This window comes from Nicrophorus vespilloides, unplaced genomic scaffold, assembly GCF_001412225.1.
Source record: "Nicrophorus vespilloides isolate i.1.1-1 unplaced genomic scaffold, Nicve_v1.0, whole genome shotgun sequence".
Lineage (NCBI taxonomy): Eukaryota > Metazoa > Arthropoda > Insecta > Coleoptera > Silphidae > Nicrophorus > Nicrophorus vespilloides.
The window spans coordinates 210,234-233,004 of record NW_017095778.1 but is presented as its reverse complement, the minus strand read 5'-3'; the positions used below and the strand labels follow the sequence as shown (position 1 = coordinate 233,004).

Below are 22,771 nucleotides of genomic sequence, written 5' to 3'. Positions count from 1 at the left end.
ACTACTATACTAACGTATGGCAGCAATAACAAAACTATAAATTTGTTACAAGTTTGAGAAATTCAAAACAACATCATGAGTGTAATTATCAAAAAAATATGTGTTAGTCACTCTTATTTGTCTGTGCTTATTTTTAGCTGTTGATTAATAACAAATTAAAAACTGGTTTTATAGCAACGAAATGATACTATATAAATAATAATTAATTATAACAATTTAAATAAAAAAATTCAATTTAAGATCAAAACTAACTAAACAATTAAATTATTGATTTATTAAGAAATAATACCTAAAATCGATAAAAGTTGAAAATTTCACAAAATATTTTAAGTAATGAAAATTTCATATCCGCATAATTATTGAATTAATTTTCTATTTTGAAAAGTTAATTCACTATTATTTACAAACAAAATGATATTTCTGTTACATAATGCGACTATTGAAATGACATTGAAAATCGCATTTACTGATGAGGCTAAATTTCATTTAATCTTGCAGCAAAATATTTTTTTCATTTCAAATTGGCATTAATTTAAGTAAACAATGATCATTTATAACAAAGTTAGAAAATATTCTTTAAAATAATTTATTTCATACAACAGAAATCAATTCAATTATAGATAATAAACTTTGAATTAAAAAAATATTTATGCCTCAAGTTTTTTGAGTCCCAACCACATTCCACCTTCCGCGGTCATATTGAAATGTTTTTTACTAAGGACCACAGGAATGACAGACTTCTGCACTGGTACGATTTCAAAAGTCTTAAGGATATGGTACATCAAAATCTTGGTTTCCATCAAAGCGAACCTGGATCCTGTAAATAAACGAAGATGAATTTATTTGCAAACTATAATTGGAATATTCTTACCGATGCAATTTCTTGGGCCGATTCCAAAGGTTATAAAGGACGTCGGATCTATCTTGCCCTTATTTTCATCACTAAATCTTTCAGGATCGAAACGTTCTGGATCCTCGAAAAGATTGGGATCCCTTTGTAAAGCGTAAATGGGGAACCAGATTGTGGTTCCTTTTTCTACTATTAATGGTTTCTCGCCCTGTCTCTCAGAAGGAATGGTGTAATCTTTGACGCAAATTCTGTCAGTTGATGGTGTTGGTGGCCATTTCCTCAGCGTTTCTAAATAGAAGAATTATAATCAGATTATGTTGTTTATTAAATTTATTTATTTCATTTACCAGAGATGACCATGTCCAAATACTTCATCTTCATCAAAGCTTCGTACGTGACTTTTCCATTGCATTTCTCATCGGTGCTCATAATGTCTTCGCGTAATTTTGCCTGAATATCGGGGTTTATAGCTAACTCATAAGCTACGTAGCACATGAGAGTTGATGCTGTATCAAATCCGGCCACGAAAAATATCAAAGCTTGAGCGATAATGTCTTCATCGGTGATCTTTATTTGCTTGTTATTAACTTTAGTTACTTCTTCGGTTGCCGCAAATCCTTCAGGAGCTTCGACTTTATCATCATGCATATTTCCTTTTCTAGCTTCCATCAGCAAATGAATCATATCCGGCCTAACAATGCCTTGCTCTTCGCGCATCTTAATCGAATCCTTAATCACTTTTCCAAAGAAGTTAGACTCTCTGTCTGAGAAAATCTTGACGTTCAGCAGCTTCGCAAGCATCGGACTGACTTGATAAATTAAGAATTTCAGCCCTGAAAAGCCACTGAAATCTGTAACGATCAGACCTTTTTTGTAGAACTCGTTGTCCTTGTCACGCAACGAATCGCACTTGATGCCAAAAGCCGAAGTCGCTATGACATCGTTGGTGTAACGCGTAAAGATGTCTTTCATCTCAACAGTTATGACATCCTCCTTCTGCTCTTTATGATAAGCAGCAAATTGCTCGGCGCAGTCACTCAACAAAGTGAACATCATCTTCATTTTGCTGCTGGTGAAAGATGGACTTAAGGTGGTACGCATATTCCTCCATTTCTCTCCTAAAAACACACATATATTAAGCCTAACTACTTTTCAATAGCTTACTTATCAATTACCATTGCTTGCGAACAGATTTTTACTCCACAAAGGATCAATTTCTTCATTTGAAAATCCCGGATGATCGTGGAAATGATCGAAATCTTTGATAGCGATTCTCTTGATCAAATCCAAATCTTTGATCATCAATATCGGAGTAGTAAATTGATACCATCCAATATACCTTTAAAATTATATTTATAATTTACAAATTTATAAAGATATGATTATTATAAAGATGTTATCACATTTAACAAATGTGAACTAAAAATATCAATTTATTAAAGAATAAAATCAAATTACCTTGCATCCTTGAAGCTGTTGTAGATTCGTTCAACGAACAGCGAAAAGCATTCTTGGAGAAAAGTAATTTTGTAGGCGTCTCCAAACAAGAACATAGGTTTATTATGATTCACTCCTCTATTTTTCCAATAGTTATGAGGTTTGATTATATAAACGTAAATCAGAACGGATAAGACCGCAATGAACAATCCTATCGTAATCATCGTTGCGAGTAGACTAAACTAGCGGCTCCGAACCCATTTAATACAACAACAGTAATCTCACTTAAGGTCACGCTGTTCAATCCGATACGGCTATGCAAAAAAAAATGAAAACATAAAATTGTATACGACTTTGAAAAAATCATAACAGCATTATGCGTATATAATTAGTAAACAACAACAAAAAAAACTGTTGATCACTCTTATTTTTTTGTACGAATATTTTTAGCTCAGATAACTGTTACATCATTAAATAAAAACAAATAAAAAATTGTTAGTATAAACAAAAGTCAACTTTTAGAAAATATGTAAGAAAACCATAATAAATTATGAAAATAAAAATAATGATTTTTCACTTTATTTTTGATTTAATATCAAAATAGTTAATACCATTTCAATTAAAAAATATTAGTTTTAGATAAGATTAATTATAGGCTATAAACACTTGAATTACTTAATGACTTGATCAATTTAAATTGTTTCATTTTAAATAATAACAAATATTTTCTTAAATACACATACGCAATTTCAAATATGTATGTTCAAAATAATATAAGAATCAAAAAACAGGAATAATTTAGTAAAATATATATACACTGGGCAGAAAGACCTATTATCAATAGCCCTTTGTATCAGTGGTTTTTTTTTTGTTTCATTATTATAGTTTGGAAATGTTAATTATGATTTTTTGTATTGTTGCAATTAATAAAAAGTTCTGAGTGTTTTGTCCCATACATCGAGCTTCTTCTTGAGATAAGTATTATGCAAATGGTTCCAAACGGTTTTCTGGCTAATCTTCAGTTCCATGATTTTATCAACATTTTCGACGATTGGCCTAACAGAGCGTGTCTCATCTTCGACGTCCATATTACCAGAACGGAAGCGTTGGAATCAACGCTCTAACACACAACTGGATTCACTAAACACAAAACTGTCAAAGAACTTTTTTAAGCGTTATGTCTCCTTTAAGTCGATGTATAGAATAAAAAAATGCAACGTATACATAATGAGATATGACTCAATAAATCCATCTAACGAAAAACGCTCAGAACTTTTTACTTCACCCAATATTATTATTATATAAACACTTTCACTACGCAGTCTTTAATTGATTATAAACATGATACAAATATGTGTTTTTCAGTCATTATCTATAATATATACTTTCAGTTTTAATAAGATAACAAACTAAAATAGAATAATTTTTAATTAAATTTCACTCTAAAACTAAAAAAACACTCATTCTTAATTGTAAATAAGGTAATATTTTAGTTCTACAACTGATAAATAGAGAATTGAACGTAGAAATGACATTAAAACTCCACACACGTAATTATGCAAGACGCACATTACTAAGCTGCACATTTTTTTCTGCATCATTCGTATTTAATTGTGTAACGTAAATATTTACAAAAAAAAAGTAAATAAACATTTTTTTAAATATCGTGGCCGACCAATTTATTATCATCTATTGTATAATTATTATGTATATTTGTTAGATCTACAACTTTCCTCTTAATTATTACAAATCATATTTCACGTATTCATCAAATATACAATCGTATACTTATTCGTGATTATTTAGAAAAACTTGTGGAATATTTGCAAGGACGTTTACAAATTAAATATAGTTGCGTTTATTTAATCAACACTCAACAGCCTTCTTCCGCCCTACATAACTATGAGATAATCCAGTGTCCAGAGATTTCTCAATGCCCAGATACGACAGTAAGTCCATACATTTGTATTTTTATTGTAGAAATTTAATGTAATATATGTTATAGTTTCCAAGAAAGTAATTAAAATTATAAAGACACTGCTTTTTCCAGCATTAATGTTTTGTTGTTCCAATTATAAACGCGAATTACAGCCAAATGTATGAAACCATAGTAATCTACAAATATTCCCCAAATATCCAACTTTCATACCTATTTTTTGCATCTATTCTATCTATTATAGTTTCCGATAAAATTAATAAAATGTGAAGCCACTGCTTTTACGAACGTTAATTAAGTCATCTTTGAACGCGAATTACAACTAAATAGATGAAGCCACGGAAACAAATAAATAATCACCACATTCCCCGAATATCCAACTTTCATATGCAACTATTGGATCCATTCTATCTATTATAGTATCTGAGAAAATCAAAGATTTAGAAGTAGATTTTCTTGGAAATTAAATATTTGAAAATTGAAACGGTAAAAAAAGTTATGATAATTTTTGAGGAAAGTTTATTTACAAAATTAAAGAACATTAATGCTCTTATTTACTTTATTCACTGTAATTATAATAAATGTTTGTACTTATAACTACTTTTTAATTACTACTTAATTGTGTATTCTCACAATTTAAGCTATTTTAATAGAAAGTAAAGTGTTTTGCTTAGATACTAAATTATACTTGTATTTCTTCTTATTACGAAATAAAAATAGTTCTAAACTAGTTTCGTTTTTAACTCATATTCGATAAAATGAATTGAGCAATTTTGATAAATATTTTTTATTTATTCTTTAATGATTTGCAAGCAATGCCGAAATTATTATGATGCATTTTGATAACAACAACTGACGCAAATTTTACTGATAAAAGGACTTCTTTTTACTATTAAATTATATGAGTGATCGTTTTTCCAAACCCAACCACATTCCACCCTCAGCAGTCATGTTGAAATGTTTCTTGCTCAAAACGACCGGGATGACCGACCTCTCGATTGGCACAATCTTGAAGTACTTCAAGATGAAGTACACGATAATCTTATTTTCCATCAAAGCAAATCTGGATCCTAGATTAAATTAATAGATTAGTTTAATTTGAAGCTTGATTTTCTAAAGTTTCTTACCAATACAATTCCTTGGTCCAACTCCGAAAGGCACGAAAGTACCTGATTTTATTTTATGCTTGTTCTCATCGCTGAACCGTTCCGGGTCAAATTTCGTGGGATCCGGATAGTATTGCGGATCCATGTGCAAGCCGTAAATAGGAAACCAAACCGTCGTTCCTTTCTCGATCGTCACGTCCTTTTCTCCGGGTTTCGATGCTGGGATTACGTAATTCTTCGTGCAAGCTCTGTCAGTAGTTGGAGTTGGAGGCCACTTTCTTAAAGTTTCTACCAAAAAAAAAATCAAAAATTACAATCAAATTATTTGTTTTTAAAGTGTATGGATTACCGGAGACGACCATGTCGAGGTACTTCATTTTCACCAATTCGTCATAAGTCAATTTTCCGTTACAGAGTTTATCGGTTTCATAAATTTCTTGGTACAGTTTTTGTTGGACTTCTTGATCCACGGCGAGTTCATAGGCGAGATAAGTCATGAGGGTTGAGGAGCTATCAAAGCCTGCGATGAAGAATATGATGGCTTGCGCCACAATATCATCATCGGTGATTACAGTTTTTTTTGAGGTGTTATGGTAAGCTGCTTCTTGGGCTGTAGCGAATCCTTCCGAGTTGCTATTCGTTGAATCATCGCTCAATTTACCCTTCTTGGCTTCCATCAGCATGTGAAGAATATCTGGTCGAATTATGCGTTGCTCTTCGCGCAATTTAATAGAATCTTCGATTATACTCTTGAAAAATTTACCAGCCTCTTTGGAAATAATTGTAATATTAAATAACTGAAATCGTAAAATTTGAAAAAGGTTCGTTAAATTAGATTATTATCACCTTTGTGAGAATTGGGCTTATTTTATAGAAGAAAAATCTAAGTCCTTTAAAACCACTGAAATCTGTAATCTCCAAACCTCTCTTATAGAAACCATTTTCAGGATCCTTCAGCGAGTTGCAGTTAACTCCAAAAGCTGCACTCGCTATAACGTCGTTCGTGAATCTGGTAAAAACGTCTTTCATCTCGACCGTGACGATCTTCTCATTTTTCTCAAGATAATATTGGACGAAATTTTCGGCGCATTCTACCATCAAGTGAAAGATCATTTTCATTTTGCTTCCAGTGAAGGAAGGACTGAGCGCCGGTCGCATCTCTCTCCATTTCTGACCTTCAAATTTATTGCATTTATTATAAATTATAACACGCGTAGAATTGCAACATCTTATGAATAACAATTTACGCAATTCATTGATTACCCTTATTGGAAAATAAGTTTTTACTCCAAAGCGGATCGATGTCTTCGGTGCTGAAGCTCACATGATCGGTGAAATAATCGAAGTCTTTAATACCGATCTGCTTGATGAGATCGAGATCTCTGATCATCAGGATCGGCGACATGAATTGGTACCATCCGAAGTATCTAATTACCATTGATCATCAAGATTGAGATTTAAAAATAAAACACATTTTACCTACCGTTCATTACTGAATTGGTTATATAATTTCGTTGTTAACGCGGCGAAAGATTCTTTTCGCCTGACATTATCAAGTGTATCACCGAAAATCGGCACCGGTTTATTATGTATGATTCCTCTGTTCTTCCAGAACTTGTGAGGCTTCAAAATCTTATCGAACCACAAATAAACAAGGAGAGCTATAATGCAAGCCCACAATAACAAGGCCATGGTTTCTAATTAACGAATGTTTTTATTCAACGTGCGCTTTACTTGAAATACAGATAGCGACTGACAAAGTCCACTGCGGAAAAATATTTAGTTAGTTCTGAGTGCGAAGCCAACGCAGAATCCCCCCTTCGGCGTCAACAGAAAATTTTTCGGATTCATCTCGATCTTGCTAACAGTCTTCTCTATAGCCTCGATCGTGAAGAATTTTAGAGCGACGGCAAAGAACATCTTTATTTCCATCAAAGCGAACCTCGAACCGATGCAGTTCCTCGGCCCAGACCCGAACGGTAAATAGGTATATGGGTTAATCTTCTCTTTGTTCTCCTCTGAAAACCTCTCGGGATCGAACTTGTGCGCGTTCGGGTAGTACTTCTCATCATAATGCATAGCAATAGTCGGTACTATAATACCGTTTTCTTTGGTTACATGCAAATCTTTTTCTTCAGGTCTTTCAGCTTTCAGCACAAATGGAACTGTGCATCTCCTGTTGACCACTGGAACTGGCGGCCATTTCCTTAAAGTTTCTGTGAAATAAAGTAAATAATGAAATTCAATAAATTAATATAACTAAATAAAAATTACCTGATACAACCATATCTAGATACTTCAGTGAAGAAAGTTTACTGTAATCAATTGCGCCGGCCTCATCGATCTCCTTTATTAATTTATCTTGTATGTCCGGATTCAACGCTAATTCCAAAGCCATGAAGCTTATAGTGGTCGAAACTGGTTCAAATCCAGCAAAGAAAAACAGCAAGGCTTGAGAGACGATATCGTCGTCAGTTAAATTTTTCGATTCTTTCGTATAATGCTCGTCAACAGTAGCGAATCCAGTGTCATCATCTTTTACATTCTCTTGGTATTCGAGATTACCCTTTTTGGCCATCATCAGCAGTTGAATCATATCAGGACGAAAGATGTTGCTACTCTCACGGGCAGCCAAAGACTCCTTAATTATCCTTCCGAATTTCTTGTTGGTACTACGAGGAAACACCGTAATATTCAGCAACTATAAATAAATAAAATTATTACATAATTTGAACTAACTCATTGAAAAACTAACTTTCATTAATTTAGGCACATTGCTGAAGCCGAAAAATTTCATGATCCTGCTATAAGTCAAGTTCGTCATGTTTTTGCCCAAAGAATAAATCTCGTTTTCCTTCTCTTTCAGCGAGTTGCATTCAATGCCGTAAGCGCAACTAGCTATGATATCATTAGTGAATCTCGTGGATAAATCTTTCATGTCTACAGCGAATTTTGATTTTCCGTTCTTCCTCAGATACTCGAAAAACTTGTGTGATATCTGTATCATCAAATTGCTCATCTCCTTCATTTTGCTGCCGGTAAAGGCGGGACTCAAAGTTGATCTCATCGTCTTCCAGTCTTCGTTGTGCAAAAACAATAAACTGTTTCCGAGGAACGGATCCATGTCTTTGTTGATGATGTCGATGCGATTGACGAAGTTGCTGAATTGCTTTACGAGTAGCTGTTTGATTAAGTCCGGGTCTTTAATCACGAGTATAGGTCTATTGAATTGATGACTTCCGTGATACCTTTAACAAATTTTCTTTTAACTTAATCTATTAAGTTATTTTTACGGGATTTACCTTGTACCAGGACATTCCTTGTATGCGCGTTTCAGCCATTCCAACAGTGATATTTGCCTGAAAATTACGGCGGCTTGCTTTCCGAATACTGGAATACCTTTAACATTGGGCACTCCTCGGTCATTCCAGTAATTCAAGGGTTTAACGAATCTTAAGTAAAATAGTGTAGCGAGTGCTACAATCACTAGCACGTATGGTATCATCTTGTTGATGATGATCGGAACGTACTGATGTATTGACGTAGCTTTGCTTCGTTCTTACACGCTTGTACTTGTTATCAACTGCTGTTTAAAAAAAATAATTATATTTTTAGATTATGTTTTCATATAAACATAAATATTTTGTCCTATTTTTTATTTGCTTATCTTCCAATTATATTGCTTCTTTACAATATTTATTTGTAATATAAAAATCGTTAAATTATATTTATATTAGATAAATGAAATTACATTGTTAATAGTTATATACTAAATGATATGAGATGATTATAATTATAAGAAATTACCATACCGTAATGTAATGATTGCAACTAATAATGATAAATATTAGTTTTATTAGATTTCATTTGCGTACATTACATAATTCAAACTTTATCTCGTGTCAAATGTTTTGAAACTTATTATCTACTAGTGATAACATAGACGATTTGGATTTAATAATTAATTTTATTGTATTATTGCAAAATATAACAGTGAAAGAAATTGTTATAAAAATTTATAAAATATTATTTTATACAGTATCTACATAATTATATTCATTTTAGCTATTCCTAATTGAGAAACCGACCCAGAATCCTCCAATCGGCTTCATTGGAAATTCTTTAGGTGAGAGTTTTAAAGTGCTTGGAGTTTTCTCAATGGCTTCAATCCTAAAGTATTTAAGAGCGACTGCAAAGAACATCTTTATTTCCAAAAGAGCAAATCTTGACCCGATACAGTTCCTCGGCCCTGTCCCGAATGTTAAATAAGTGTACTTATCAACTTTATCCTTATTTTCATCCGAAAATCGTTCAGGATCAAAACGCTCGGGATTCGGGAAGTACTTTTCATCATTTTGTATACCAATTATAGGAATTATAACTCCATCTCCAACGCCAATACACAAATCGGATTCATCAGGTCTTTCAGCCTTTAAAACAAAGGGCACTGTACATGTTCTATGCAAAACGGGAGCACTTGGCCATTTCCTGAGTGTTTCTATGCAAAATATTAAAACATTAAGTGATTCATGAGGTATTATCAATTTTATTATTATACCTGATACTACCATATCCAAGTATCTCATCGATATGATTTTATTGTAATCTATATCTCCAAATCTCTCGATTTCCTCGTAAAGTTTCTCTTGAATATCCGGATTCAAAGCAAGTTCCAAAGCCATGAAACTTATAATAGTGGAGACCGGTTCGAAACCGGCCAAGAAAAACACTAATGCTTGAGCTACAATATCGTTATCTGTTAACATCTTGCGTCCCTCAGTGTAATGTTCTTGAACAGTGGCGAATCCAGTATCATCATCCTTGATACTCTCTTCATATTTTAAATTTCCCTTTTTGGCCATCATCAGCAGTTGTATCATATCTGGTCTAATTATGTTACCGCTTTCACGAGCAGCCAAAGACTCTTTAATGATACTACTGAATTTGGCATACGCGCTTTTCGGCAATACATTAATATTCATCATCTAGAAAGAAAAAATTGTATGACTTAAAGATTATAATTATTAAATTTTCCTTAAACTGACTTTCATCAATTTTGGCATGATATTAAAACCGAAGATCTTCAGCACCCTGACATTATCAAAACTGATCTGTTTTCCCAATTTGTATATATCATTGCTTTTATCTTTCAACGAGTTACATTCTATCCCGTAAGCACAACTTGCTATGATATCGTTTGTGTATCTTGTCGATAGATCTTTCATGTCGACGGCGAATCTGGACTTTCCGTTCTTGCTCAAATATTTGAAAAAGTTATGCGACAATTGCAGCATCAGATCGGTCATCTCCTTCATTTTGCTACCAGTGAACGCAGCGCTCAAAGTTGATCTCATCGTCTTCCACTCTTGGTTATGCAAAAACACTAAGCTGTTTCCTAATAAAGGATCCATGTCCTTGGTGATAACATCAATTCTGTTAACGAAATTCCCAAAATCTTTCACCATTATCTGTTTGATTAAAGATGGGTCTTTGATAACAAGCACCGGTCTGTTAAACTGGTGACTTCCATGGTATCTAATAGTAAACTAATTCAGGTTAACTGGAAATTATATAATTATAAACTTACCTTGTCCCAGGACACTCTTTATAAGTCCGTTTCATCCATTCGATAATATTTATTTTCCTGAAAACAATAGCAGCCTGCTTTCCGAAAACAGGGAAGCCCTTGACATTCGGTACGCCTCTTTCATTCCAGTAATTCAAGGGCTTCACGAATTTCCAATAGAAGAGAAACGCGAAAACCACGATGCTCAACAAGTATGATAACATTTTCTTGCTGTTGCAGAGCATACACTGAGCGTTTCGCGAAATATTGTCTTATGCACTTGACCTTGGTATCAATTATCAAATAAAACACAAAACACATTGATAAGACTATATATTGAGAAACGTTGAGTAAAATTTGCGAGGTTTTAATCCCACCCAGAATCCATCCTCTGCCTGCATATTGAACGAACCTTTTGCTATAATGATCGGAGCACTCGTCTTCTCCGTCACCACTAAATCGTATTTGAAAGATGGATGAAGTTTTTGGAAGGAAGGAAACTATGTTATGGAAAATTGAAATAATAAAATATTATTTTATATTAAAGAATAGCTACATAGTTATGTACATGTATATAATTTGTAATTAGCTATTCCTACTTGAGAAACCGACCCAAAATCCTCCGATCGGTTTCATTGGAAATTCATTATGTGAGAGTTCTAAAGTGCTTGCAGTTTTTTCTATGGCTTCAATCCTAAAGTATTTAAGAGCAACTGCAAAGAACATCTTTATTTCCAGAAGAGCAAACCGCGACCCGATACAGTTCCTCGGTCCAGTCCCGAATGGTAAATAAGTGTACTTATCCACCTTATCCTTATTTTCATCCGAAAATCTTTCAGGATCGAAACGATCCTGGTTTGGAAAATACTTTTCATCCCTTTGTATACCAATTATAGGAATCAAAATTCCATCTCCTTTGCCAATACACAAATCGGATTCATCAGGTCTTTCAGCTTTTAAGAGAAAAGGCACTGTACATCTCCTATGCAAAAAGGGAGCAGCAGGCCATTTCCTGAGTGTTTCTATGCAAAATATTTAAAAAAAATCAATCAATAAGTATATGATTCATGAGAAATTATCAACAATATTATTATACCTGATACGACCATATCCAAGTATCTCATCGATAAGATTTTATTGTAATCTATATCACCAAATCTCTCGATCTCTTCATAAAGTTTTACTTGAATATCCGGATTCAAAGCCAGCTCCATAGCCATGAAACTTATAATAGTGGATACCGGTTCGAATCCTGCTAAGAAAAACACTAATGCTTGAGCTACAATATCGTTATCTGTTAACATCTTGCTTCCCTCAGTGTAATGCTCTTTAACAGTGGCAAATCCGGTATCGTCATTTTTGATATTCTCTTCATATTTTAAATTTCCCTTTTTGGCCATCATCAGCAGTTGTATCATATCTGATCGAATTATCTTACCCTTTTCACGAGCAGCCAAAGACTCTTTAATGACATTACTGAATTTAGTACGCACGCTTTTCGGTAACACTTTAATATTCATCATCTGAAATTAGATAATCTCATTATTTTTAAGATAATTTTTATTGTATTTTCTTTAGACTGACGTGCATCAATTTTGGAACTATATTAAATCCGAAAAACTTCAACACCCTGGCGCTATCAACACCGGTTATCTGTTTTCCCAATTTGTACATATCGTTGCTTTTATCCTTCAGCGAATTGCATTCAATCCCATAAGCACAGCTTGCTATGATATCGTTCGTGTACCTAGTTGACAGATCTTTCATATCAACGGTGAATCTGGACTTTCCGTTCTTGCTCAAATATTTGAAAAAGTTGTGCGACAATTGCAGCATCAGATCGGTAATATCCTTCATTTTGCTACCGGTGAACGCAGCGCTCAAAGTTGATCTCATCGTCTTCCACTCTTGGTTATGCAAAAACAATAAGCTGTTTCCTAATAAAGGATCCATGTCCTTGGTGATAACATCAATTCTATTAACGAAATTCCCAAAATCTTTGACCATTATCTGTTTGATTAAAGATGGATCTTTGACAACAAGCACCGGTCTGTTAAACTGGTGACTTCCATGGTACCTAATGGTAAATTAAGTGTGTTTAACTGAAAAGTAGATAACTATAAATTTACCTTGTACCAGGACACTCTTTATAAGTCCTTTTCATCCATTCGATAACAGTTATTTTCCCAAAAACTACCGCAGCCTGTTTTCCGAAAACAGGTATTCCCTTGACGTTTGGTACGCCTCTGTCATTCCAGTAATTCAAGGGCTTCACGAATTTCAAATAGAAGAGAAATGCTAACACCACGAAGCCCAGCAAGTATGATAACATTTTCTAGCTGCTGCAGAGCACATACTGGGCATTTCACTAAACGTTATCTTTCTCACTTGTTTAATACGAAGGTCATGTGAGAATTATTGAAAACACACCTCATTTAAAACACATTGATAAGACTTTATATTGAGAAACGTTGATTACAATTTGCGAGGTTTTAATCCCACCCAGAATCCTCCCTCCGGCTGCATCTTGAACGAACCCTTCTCTATGACAATCGGTGCACTCGTCTTCTCCGTCACCACTAAATCGTATTTGAAAAGCAGATGGATGAAGAGTACTTTTATCTCCAATAAAGCAAAACGTGATCCTAAAATGATTTTTGTAAATTGTTATTTATACTAATTTGTTTTAAAATTACCTATACAGGCCCTAGGCCCAAGCCCAAAAGGCATGTATGTGTAAGGAATTATATTGCTCTTGTTTTCATCGGAAAATCTCTCTGGGTTAAATTTTTCCGGTTCCGGAAAGTACTTTTCGTCTCGTTGCAAACCAATTATGGGAATGGAAATGTTTTCGCCCTCTTTCACCTTATAACTTTTTCCGTTTCCACTAATAGTTATGTCTTTGGTGCATTGTCGATCTGTAATAGGTCCAGGTGGCCATTTCCTCAAAGTCTCTATAATTATAGACAACAATTTAAGAACCAAAATATAATTATAATATTAAAAAAATAACCTGACACAACCATATCCAAATATTTCATTTTCATGACTGCTTCATACGTCGGAACTCCTTTGCAATCTTCCATAACCATATCGATCTCAGCATGCAATTTCTCTTGCAGATCCACGTGTATAGCTAATTCAAGCGTCATAAAACTGATTATAACTGAAGACGTTTCGAAACCAGCTATGAAAAATACAAAGGCTTGAGCCGCAATCTCTTCATCAGATATGTATCTTTGCACCACTTCTTTCTTCCCAATATCAGATTCCTGGATGACGGCAAAACCATCATCAACCAATCCTTCGTTACTATCCTCATGCTTCAACAATCCTTTCCTGGCCTCCATCAAAAGATGAATCATATCAGGTCGAACAACGTCATTATCAATCCTGTACTTCAACCCTTCTTTAATGGTGTTAATAAAAAATGAAGAGATAGCTTTATCCACCAATTCGATTCCAAAAAACTTGAAGAGTTTAGGAAACGCGCTAAACAGCATAAACTTCACCAATCTAATTGTTGTGTAATTTGACGCCTCTTTGCCAGTTGTATAAAACGCGTTCTCTTTCTCTTTGATCGAATCACATTGCACTCCAAAAGCGCAAGTTGCAATCACGTCGTTAGCAAACCTCGAAGAAACATCCCTAATATCAATTTCTTGTAAATCACCATTATCAAAATGCCTGGTCAATTGTTGGGCGCAATCGGAAATTAGCAAGAACATTGCCTTCATTTTGCTTCTGGTGAAAGCCGGACTCAAAGTCGCCCTCATCTGCTTCCAATCATCACCATTCAATTGCAGGAGATTCTTCGAAAACAGAGGATTAACGTCCGCCGTATTCGGTTGATGCTTGTGATCGGTGAAATGGTCGAAATCAGCGACCAAAACTTGCTTAATTATATCCAAATCTCTGATGACCAATGAAGGCATAACAAAATTGTGGATTCCATTGAAACTGAAATACAATTAATCTTAATTTAAGGTTAAATAAAAATAATTACTTAATTACCTTTCGTTGGGAAACTCTTTGTAGTGATCGATGAAGTTATCAATGAAGGTAACTTTACCGAACGTGGCTTTCCATAGATTTCCAAATATCGGCACGGCATTTTTGCCGTAGATAACGTCTCTTTCTTTCCAATACAGAAGTGGTTTATATAAATATTTGTATATTATTAAGAATGACACGACAATAATTAACGTAATCGAGAACAGCATTGTATAAATAACACAATTAATTTTATTAAACGATATTATTTTTTTAATTCCATTCAAAATATGTTTACAAAAATACTGGCAAAATTATATCACGGATCGCTCTCCCCTTTATCATTGATAAGATTATCGATCGCGCTTTTTTCAGCACAATGCGATATGTAATTTAATTAATGTATTGTTGTGTCTAAGTAAGCAACCAAAGTTACACATTAAGCAATAACTAGTAAGCAGCTAACAGACAGTAGAAGCACAAGCATTTCTAAGCAATAAAGACATCGATTAAACCAGAGGGTCCCAAACTTTTTTGTGTCGTAGACCCCTTGCCATGTTTTTCAGTTTTGGGTAGACCCCTTACTTACCTGACATTATTTTTTTTGTAAATTTCTAACTGTAGTGAAGTTTAGTGTTAAAAATTTAAAGTAAAAACACATGTTAAGTTTTATACATTTATTAATTGAATATAAATTAAAACTACTCAAAATAAAATTTTGTATCTGTTATATATAATATACGGTAATATAAAATAAACAAAAAATAAACTAAGCAACCCCTTTTCAGACCCCTGGGGGTCGATATAGACCACTTTGGGAATCACTGGATTAAACCAATGCAACTGTCCGTGTATCTTTTAACCCAGGCAACAACACAACAGGTCCTTGTGATAATAAGTTATCAATTTATTGAAATTATTGTTACTGTTTTCATCACAATTACTTCAATAAATAATAACAGTGTGTACCAAAAAAATGTTCAAATCATTAGATTCTATAATTAATTATTTATTGTTGACGTTTTTTCATTCCAACCCAATATCCACCTTCAGGTTGAACCCTTATTGTTTTCCTGGATAAAGTTATAGGAACTGCAGTTTTCTTGGTCACGACCAAATCGAATTTGGAAAGCAAATGAACGAACATGAGTTTGATTTCCATCAAAGCGAAGCGTGATCCTAAGAAGATAATTTTAAAATGTTTGTAGATATGTTCAAATTTTATAATGTAAATTACCAATGCAAGCTCTAGGTCCAACGCCGAAAGGTATGTACGTATAAGGAATAATATTTTTCTTATTTTCATCTAAAAATCTCTCAGGATCAAATTTATCTGGATTTGGGAAGTAACGTGGATCTCTTTGCAATCCTATGATTGGTATGGTGATGTTTTCTCCTTTCTGCAAAGTGTAGCTAGTTCCTTTTCCTTTCAGCGTGTACTCTTTCGTGCATTCTCGATCTGTAACAGGAGCTGCAGGCCATTTCCTCAAAACCTCTATAATTTGAAAAGTTTAATTACTTTCTTTAATTAATTAATAGTTAATGAAAACACCTGAAACGACCATATCCATATATTTCATTTTTATAACGGCTTCGTACGTAGGTTTTCCACTATATTCTTCCATAACATCATCTATTTCCTTTTGCAATTTTTCCTGAACATCAACGTTAATAACAAGTTCGTTTGCCATCAAACTTAAAATAACGGAGGAAGTTTCAAAACCAGCAAAGAAAAATACGAACGCTTGAGCTGCAATATCAACGTCAGTAATCTCTCTATGCTCGATTTCCCGTTTTCCAATTGAAGATTCCTCGATGACAGCAAAACCTTTATCCAGTTTATCCTCTTGATTGTCTTCGTGCTTCAATTTTCCTTTCTTAGCTTCCATGAGGAGATGAAGCATGTCGGGTCTTATAATACCATTAGCTTTTCTATATTCCAAAGTCTCTTCGATAATATTCATGAAAAAATTAGACGTTTCCTTCGGAAAGACCCTCAATTTAAAGAATTCGAACAGCTTAGGAAACGCAGTGAACAGGAAGAATTTATATAATCTGAAACCTTCAAATTGCGTAGCGTCTTTACCCATCATATAAAAATCGTTTTCCCTATCTTTAATCGAATCGCATTGAACGCCGAAAGCGCAACTTGCGATCACGTCGTTGGTGAATCTACTGAACAAATCCTTCATGTCGATTTCAACCACTTCATCGGTACGATCAACGAAATTCTCTGCAAATTGCTTTGCGCATTCCGAGATCATCATGAACATTGCCTTCATCTTACTTCCGGTGAAAGCCGGACTCAAAGTCGCCCTCATGTGTTTCCATTCATCACCATTCAATTGACCCAAATTCTTGAAGAAAAGCTCATCCAGTTTGCTTCCCGGTTGATGTCTGTGATCCGTAAAGTGATCGAAATCTTTAACACAGATCTGCTTCAACGTTTCCAAATCTCTGATCAGCAACGAAGACTGATTGAAGTTGTATATACCATTGAAGCTGAGAAATTTTCAATTTTATCAAAAGCGGTTCATAGAATATTCAATTATTACCTTTCATTTGGAAACTCCTTATACAATTCGATGAAATTATCGAAGAAACTTATTTTCTTGAACGTTGATTTCCAGGTATTTCCGAATAGAGGAATTAAATCTTTACTGTACAAAACGTTCCTTTCTTTCCAATACGAAAATGGTTTAATTGCATATTTGTATATTAGCAAACCCAATAATAACAATACTATTATAGTCAAGTAAATTGATATATTCATATTATTGTCAATTGCAAAAAATAATATTTTGTAGTATATCAGACGACAAACAACAACGAGCACGGTTATAGCACAAGTGAGAACTTATCTTATCCAATTTTATAATTAACTAATAACTAATGAGATAAGTTTTTCTTAGAGGTCAATTAAATTTCAAGTATGTGATTCATATTATGTTATATACAACCATCAAAACAAATTCAACATTGATTTATTTATATCAATTACAATATAATTAAATTTTCTATAAGTAAACTTATTGTTCATTAATAATTGATTAATTGTTCATTAATCATCTTTCCTCAGTAGAATAGTTTATATTATATGCAAATATATACATTTTTCTTTCCAACTTAAATTTCAATTATTTTTATTGATTGCATATTTTCATTACAATAATTTTAAAGTGAATTTTATAAATTATTATTAAATAAATTAATTCTAATTCATTTGTGAACATCTAGTTAATCAGCTTTAACGCAGTGTTTCTCAAGCTTTTACTTGATCCATCACATCGTGTAATTGGAACGGATGTGTCTTCGGTTAAATACTTCTATAAATATATTTATTTATTGAATCTACTACTTTTAAGCCTTAAAATTATACTATAACTATATATATATTATTATTATTTTCATTAGATTTGCACAGACTATAAAATATAAAAGTGTTATATAAAAAAACACTTAAATCTTTACATATTTTAACATTCTTGCAAGAGTAAAATTTATTTATTTCGTGGTTTGATTCCAACCAAAAAACCGCCATCTGCTTGCATTCTCATAGTCTCATAAGATAATATTATCGGAGAATTTGTATTCTCATTTGTATTCACAAGCGTATTGTGATTCTAGAATCAAAGAAAATATAAGAAAACATTATTAATAATTTGATCGCCAAATGGCATGAACGAGTAAGGAACAATACGTTTCTTGTTCTCATCAGAGAAATTTTCAGGATTAAACTTCTCCGATTCCGGGAAATACTGTTCATCCCCGTGCAATCCAATTATGGGAATGAAAACGTTGTCACCAAAGTGCATATTTTCCCGTTACTTTCAAACGAGTTTTGTTTGGTATATTCGCAATCAATCATAAATTTAGAAGGCCATTTCCTTAAAGTTTCTGAAAATGTTTAAATATTTAATTTATAATAATATTCTTTAACATGAAGTTACCTGAGACAATCATGTCCAAGTATTTCATAGAAAAAACAGCATAAAAAGTGGGTTTTCAGTGAAATGTCTTCATTACACCATCAATTTCTTTCTGCAACGTATTTTGCACATCTACATTGATCACCAATTCGTTAACAATGAAACATAAATTAATAGAAGAAATCTCGAAACCGGCGAACATATATATGAAGACTTGAGCAGCGTTATCTTCAGCTGCGATGATTGTATTAATGTTTTCCTTATTCCTAGCCTCGATCAACAGATTGATGTAATCCCAGCTTACCGTACAGTTCTTCGATCTGTACTCTATAGATCCATTTCCCGCGTTCTCTAAAAACGCAGTTATCGACTTTGGTGTGAGTTCAATTCCTAAAATGTTGCTCAACTTTGGAACAACATTTAATAGAATGGACTTAATCAATTTATTTATTTCACCTTGTGACATCTTAATGCAACTCTTGTAAAAACCGTTCGCTCTATCCTCGGTGGAATCACATTTAAGGCCTATACCGCATTCAGTTGCAATATCGCTAAAGTACCTACTGGAAAGATCATTAGAGTCTATTTCCACTTCTCCTTTTTTGGTCAAATTATCCGTAAATTTCTCGGCGCATTCACAGATCAATTCAAACATTTTCAATTTGTTTCCGACAAGAGCCGGACACAGAATCGACCTCATTCTTTTCCAATCATCATCGTTCAGATGTAGCAGATTTTTCGTAAAGATTGCATTGAAGTTCTTAGAGTTAGATAGTTGTTTGAGGTCCATGAAATGCTTGAAATCTTTATAGAAGATGTTCTCGATCGCTTCCAATTCTCTGAGAAGTAAAGAGGGATAATTGCAAATGCCGTTGCAACTGCAGCGAATAAGAAAACACACAATCACTTTTCTGTAACGACGAATATACTCAAGGATTAATTAACCTTTCTTCGGGAAATTATCGAATATCGGAATCGGTTTGCTGTATTGGATGTTCTTTTTTTTCCAATAATATTGCGATTTTATCAGATATTTGTATATAACTTGTATTGATATAATCATTACTATTGTTATAACAAAATACATTTTCTATCTTGTTATTGATCAGATTAATACGATAATGTTAATTGCTTTGTTCAGACTGAATAATACACTTAAAGATAAAAATTAATGTATAATTCAATGTCACATTAATTTTCACCCAATATTTATTTATATTGAATTTTTTACGTTAAATTCAATTAAAAAACAAGTTCTTTTTATTTATTTTATACACAACATCAATTTATTAGGTTTTCAGAATTCAATCAAATAAATCATAAATTTTCACTAGAATATCTAATAATTTATGACGTGTCCAGGTCAGATTTCGTCGATTTGGGATAGCTTAAGACACGACACCTACATTTAGATGAACTAACATAAACAGGTATCACAAAAATCTGATACGAAAGGTCGTTGATTCAATACTCAAAAGCCAAAAACAAATGTGGGGGTTGATAAACCCGAAAGTTGTATAAATTAGGACCAAAGAGAACTTGATAATAAATTGATATAAATCTCATAATAATTAAAAAAATAACATGAAATCGATTATTTGAGTAAAATTACAGATTTAATTAATATTCTATTATATAACATTACAATATATATACAAATCAATCTATTAAATTTATTTAATATGCAAATCTTAAATTATGCAACTTAATCATCACTCCTATCTCATGTTTTAATTTAAAAATAACGATTAACGGTAAGATACGTATTTTTTATTTTATTTTTGACGTTGTTTCATGCCAACCCAGAAGCCACCTTCGGGTTGAACCCTCATCGTTTTCTTAGATAATATTAAAGGCACTGCAGTTTTCTTAGTCACGACCAGATCGAATTTGGAAAGCAAATGAATGAACATTAGTTTGATTTCCATCAAAGCGAAGCGAGAACCTAAAAATAATTTTAAAATGTTTGTAAATATGTTCAAATTTTATAATGTAAATTACCAATGCAAGCTCTAGGTCCAACGCCGAAAGGTATGTACGTATAAGGAATAATATTTTTCTTATTTTCATCTGAAAATCTCTCTGGATCAAATTTATCTGGATTTGGGAAGTAACGTGGATCTCTTTGCAATCCTATTATTGGTATGGTGATGTTTTCTCCTTTCTGCAAAGTGTAGCTAGTTCCTTTTCCTTTCAGCGTGTACTCTTTCGTGCATTCGCGATCTGTGATAGGCGCTGGAGGCCATTTCCTCAAAACCTCTATAATTCGAACAGTTTAATTAATTTCTTTAATTATTTAATAGTTAATGAAAATTACCTGAAACGACCATATCCATATATTTCATTCCCATAACAGCTTCGTACGTTGGTTTTCCATTGTGTTCCTCCATGACATCATCGATTTCCTTTTGCAGCTTTTCCTGAACATCGACGTTAATAGCTAGTTCGTTGGCCATCATACTTAAAATAACGGAGGCAGTTTCGAAACCGGCGAAGAAAAATATGAACGCCTGAGCTGCAATATCCTCGTTCGTGATCTCTTTCTGCACGATTTCCCGTTTTCCAATTGAAGATTCCTCGATGACAGCGAAACCTTTATCCACTTTATCATCTTGATTGTCCTCGTGCTTCAATTTTCCTTTCTTAGCTTCCATAAGAAGATGAAGCATATCGGGTCTTACAACACCATTAGCTGATCTATATTCGAAAGTCTCTTGAATAATGTTCATGAAAAAGTCAGAGGTTGTCTTCGGAAAGACCCTGCATTTAAAGAATTGGAACAGCTTGGGAAACACGGCGAACAGGAAGAATTTATATAATCTGAAACCTTCAAATTGCATAGCGTCTTTACCCATCATGTAAAAGTCGTTTTCTCTATCTTTAATCGAATCGCATTGAACGCCGAACGCGCAACTCGCGATCACGTCGTTGGTGAATCTACTGAACAAATCCTTCATGTCGATTTCAGCTACTTCATCTCTATGATCAACGAAATTCTCTGCAAATTGCTTTGCGCATTCCGAGATCATCACGAACATACCCTTCATCTTACTTCCGGTGAAAGCCGGACTCAAAGTTGCCCTCATGTGTTTCCATTCATCACCATTAAGTTGAACCAAATTCTTGAAGAAAAGCTCTTCCAGTCCACTTACCACTTGATGTCTGTGATCCGTGAAGTAATCGAAATCTTTAACGCAGATCTGCTTCAACGTTTCCAAATCTCTGACCAGCAACGAAGACATATTGAAGTTATATATACCGTTGTAGCTAAACAGAGACATTTTTAATTTTAACAAAACCGGTTTTAACGAATCTTCAATAAATACCTTTCGTTTGGATACTCCTCGTACAATTCAATGAAATTATCAAACATACTTATTTTCTTGAATGTCGATTTCCAGGTATTTCCGAACATGGGAATCAAATCCTTGCTGTACAAAACATTCCTTTCTTTCCAATACGAAAAAGGTTTGAATGCATATTTGTATATTAGCAAACCCAATAATAGCAATACAATTATAATCAAGTAAACTGATAAATGCATTTTATTATGAATTAATCAATCACACAACAAAAATCAACAAGCGCGGTTATAACACGAGTGATGATATATGTCGTCTACTTCTATAGATAAAGTACCGTTATACACATTATTTTTTAAGTGCGTAATTCATGTTCTGTTATATACAACCATCAAAACATATTCCAAATCAGCATCGATTTATTAATCTTATCTCATTTTCAAGATGTACTGAGTGGATGCGATAAGTTTACGCCAATGTTTGATAACATTTTGTAAAATTACATTATATTTCCATTGCAGAAAAGTCTTTTATATTAAATCAATGATAAAGAAATTTCTTTATTTAGAAATGTTATTATCAATGGAAAAAACCTATATGCAAATATTTTGTTCGACTAGAAAGTATTGACATTATTCATAATCAGAATCTA

At 33.3% G+C, this 22,771-nt stretch overlaps 7 protein-coding genes across 8 annotated transcripts in view; 1 reads left to right on the top strand and 6 right to left on the bottom strand.

Annotated features, from left to right (window-relative positions):
- Window positions 1–599: 599 nt before the first annotated feature.
- On the bottom strand, window positions 600–2,538 carry LOC108563246 (cytochrome P450 9e2-like). Its single transcript, XM_017921869.1, has 5 exons — window positions 2,309–2,538; window positions 2,026–2,189; window positions 1,198–1,968; window positions 872–1,138; window positions 600–817 (listed from the first exon to the last, which is right to left on the bottom strand). Exons 1-5 carry the CDS (start codon window positions 2,509–2,511, stop codon window positions 648–650), a joined length of 1,575 nt encoding a protein of 524 aa, XP_017777358.1. The 5' UTR covers window positions 2,512–2,538; the 3' UTR covers window positions 600–647.
- Window positions 2,539–4,085: 1,547 nt separating this feature from the next.
- LOC108563284 (DNA-directed RNA polymerase III subunit RPC5) overlaps window positions 4,086–22,771 on the top strand; it is a 37,527-nt gene continuing 18,841 nt past the window's right edge. Inside the window, exon 1 of the mRNA XM_017921921.1 lies at window positions 4,086–4,236. The gene's annotated coding sequence lies outside the window, so the exon portion shown is untranslated. The remainder of the gene's footprint in view (window positions 4,237–22,771) is intronic.
- LOC108563227 (cytochrome P450 9e2-like) lies at window positions 4,995–7,102 on the bottom strand. The gene is made up of 6 exons (XM_017921845.1): window positions 6,813–7,102; window positions 6,593–6,756; window positions 6,176–6,504; window positions 5,679–6,126; window positions 5,351–5,617; window positions 4,995–5,293 (listed from the first exon to the last, which is right to left on the bottom strand). Exons 1-6 carry the CDS (start codon window positions 7,019–7,021, stop codon window positions 5,121–5,123), a joined length of 1,590 nt encoding a protein of 529 aa, XP_017777334.1. The 5' UTR covers window positions 7,022–7,102; the 3' UTR covers window positions 4,995–5,120.
- Window positions 7,024–8,911, bottom strand: LOC108563256 (cytochrome P450 9e2-like). Its single transcript, XM_017921881.1, has 4 exons — window positions 8,632–8,911; window positions 8,085–8,577; window positions 7,604–8,030; window positions 7,024–7,545 (listed from the first exon to the last, which is right to left on the bottom strand). The coding sequence occupies exons 1-4, from the start codon at window positions 8,832–8,834 to the stop codon at window positions 7,109–7,111; spliced, it is 1,560 nt and encodes a 519-aa protein (XP_017777370.1). The 5' UTR covers window positions 8,835–8,911; the 3' UTR covers window positions 7,024–7,108.
- On the bottom strand, window positions 9,371–11,215 carry LOC108563235 (cytochrome P450 9e2-like). Its single transcript, XM_017921857.1, has 4 exons — window positions 10,917–11,215; window positions 10,375–10,864; window positions 9,888–10,314; window positions 9,371–9,827 (listed from the first exon to the last, which is right to left on the bottom strand). Exons 1-4 carry the CDS (start codon window positions 11,138–11,140, stop codon window positions 9,391–9,393), a joined length of 1,578 nt encoding a protein of 525 aa, XP_017777346.1. The 5' UTR covers window positions 11,141–11,215; the 3' UTR covers window positions 9,371–9,390.
- LOC108563195 lies at window positions 11,419–15,144 on the bottom strand. Its single transcript, XM_017921804.1, has 9 exons — window positions 14,910–15,144; window positions 13,909–14,855; window positions 13,592–13,849; window positions 13,375–13,540; window positions 13,295–13,325; window positions 13,025–13,230; window positions 12,480–12,972; window positions 11,992–12,418; window positions 11,419–11,917 (listed from the first exon to the last, which is right to left on the bottom strand). Exons 1-9 carry the CDS (start codon window positions 15,116–15,118, stop codon window positions 11,481–11,483), a joined length of 3,174 nt encoding a protein of 1,057 aa, XP_017777293.1. The 5' UTR covers window positions 15,119–15,144; the 3' UTR covers window positions 11,419–11,480.
- On the bottom strand, window positions 15,668–22,639 carry LOC108563208 (cytochrome P450 9e2-like). 2 transcript variants are annotated; one of them, XM_017921835.1, is made up of 4 exons: window positions 22,144–22,639; window positions 21,135–22,084; window positions 16,126–16,383; window positions 15,668–16,067 (listed from the first exon to the last, which is right to left on the bottom strand). In XM_017921835.1, the coding sequence occupies exons 1-4, from the start codon at window positions 22,359–22,361 to the stop codon at window positions 15,898–15,900; spliced, it is 1,596 nt and encodes a 531-aa protein (XP_017777324.1). In that variant the 5' UTR covers window positions 22,362–22,639; the 3' UTR covers window positions 15,668–15,897. The 2 variants fall into 2 exon arrangements, with proteins under 2 accessions (XP_017777324.1, XP_017777319.1); XM_017921830.1 differs by lacking the exons at window positions 15,668–16,067; window positions 16,126–16,383 and adding exons at window positions 20,454–20,762; window positions 20,819–21,076 and having other exon boundaries at window positions 22,144–22,635.

Excerpts from the sequence above, each read along its gene's own strand:
- LOC108563246 (XM_017921869.1), bottom strand. The coding sequence starts at position 2,511 with ATGATTACGATAGGATTGTTCATTGCGGTCTTATCCGTTCTGATTTAC. Across the intron at positions 2,190-2,308 it reads AACAGCTTCAAGGATGCAAG|GTATATTGGATGGTATCAAT; the intron begins GTAATTTGATTT and ends ATAATTTTAAAG. Across the intron at positions 1,139-1,197 it reads TTTGGACATGGTCATCTCTG|AAACGCTGAGGAAATGGCCA; the intron begins GTAAATGAAATA and ends TCTTCTATTTAG.
- LOC108563227 (XM_017921845.1), bottom strand. The coding sequence starts at position 7,021 with ATGGCCTTGTTATTGTGGGCTTGCATTATAGCTCTCCTTGTTTATTTG. Across the intron at positions 6,757-6,812 it reads AACCAATTCAGTAATGAACG|ATACTTCGGATGGTACCAAT; the intron begins GTAGGTAAAATG and ends AATGGTAATTAG. Across the intron at positions 5,618-5,678 it reads CCTCGACATGGTCGTCTCCG|AAACTTTAAGAAAGTGGCCT; the intron begins GTAATCCATACA and ends TTTTTTTGGTAG.
- LOC108563256 (XM_017921881.1), bottom strand. The coding sequence starts at position 8,834 with ATGATACCATACGTGCTAGTGATTGTAGCACTCGCTACACTATTTTAC. Across the intron at positions 8,031-8,084 it reads ATGTGCCTAAATTAATGAAA|TTGCTGAATATTACGGTGTT; the intron begins GTTAGTTTTTCA and ends ATTTATTTATAG. Across the intron at positions 7,546-7,603 it reads TCTAGATATGGTTGTATCAG|AAACTTTAAGGAAATGGCCG; the intron begins GTAATTTTTATT and ends TTTATTTCACAG.
- LOC108563235 (XM_017921857.1), bottom strand. The coding sequence starts at position 11,140 with ATGCTCTGCAACAGCAAGAAAATGTTATCATACTTGTTGAGCATCGTG. Across the intron at positions 10,865-10,916 it reads AAAGAGTGTCCTGGGACAAG|ATACCATGGAAGTCACCAGT; the intron begins GTAAGTTTATAA and ends GTTTACTATTAG. Across the intron at positions 10,315-10,374 it reads TCATGCCAAAATTGATGAAA|ATGATGAATATTAATGTATT; the intron begins GTCAGTTTAAGG and ends TTTTCTTTCTAG.
- LOC108563195 (XM_017921804.1), bottom strand. The coding sequence starts at position 15,118 with ATGCTGTTCTCGATTACGTTAATTATTGTCGTGTCATTCTTAATAATA. Across the intron at positions 14,856-14,909 it reads AAAGAGTTTCCCAACGAAAG|TTTCAATGGAATCCACAATT; the intron begins GTAATTAAGTAA and ends ATTGTATTTCAG. Across the intron at positions 13,231-13,294 it reads ATAATTCTCACATGACCTTC|AAAATGTTATCATACTTGCT; the intron begins GTATTAAACAAG and ends TGCAGCAGCTAG.
- LOC108563208 (XM_017921835.1), bottom strand. The coding sequence starts at position 22,361 with ATGCATTTATCAGTTTACTTGATTATAATTGTATTGCTATTATTGGGT. Across the intron at positions 22,085-22,143 it reads GAGGAGTATCCAAACGAAAG|CTACAACGGTATATATAACT; the intron begins GTATTTATTGAA and ends GTCTCTGTTTAG. Across the intron at positions 16,068-16,125 it reads TGGACCTAGAGCTTGCATTG|GATCACGCTTCGCTTTGATG; the intron begins GTAATTTACATT and ends TTATCTTCTTAG.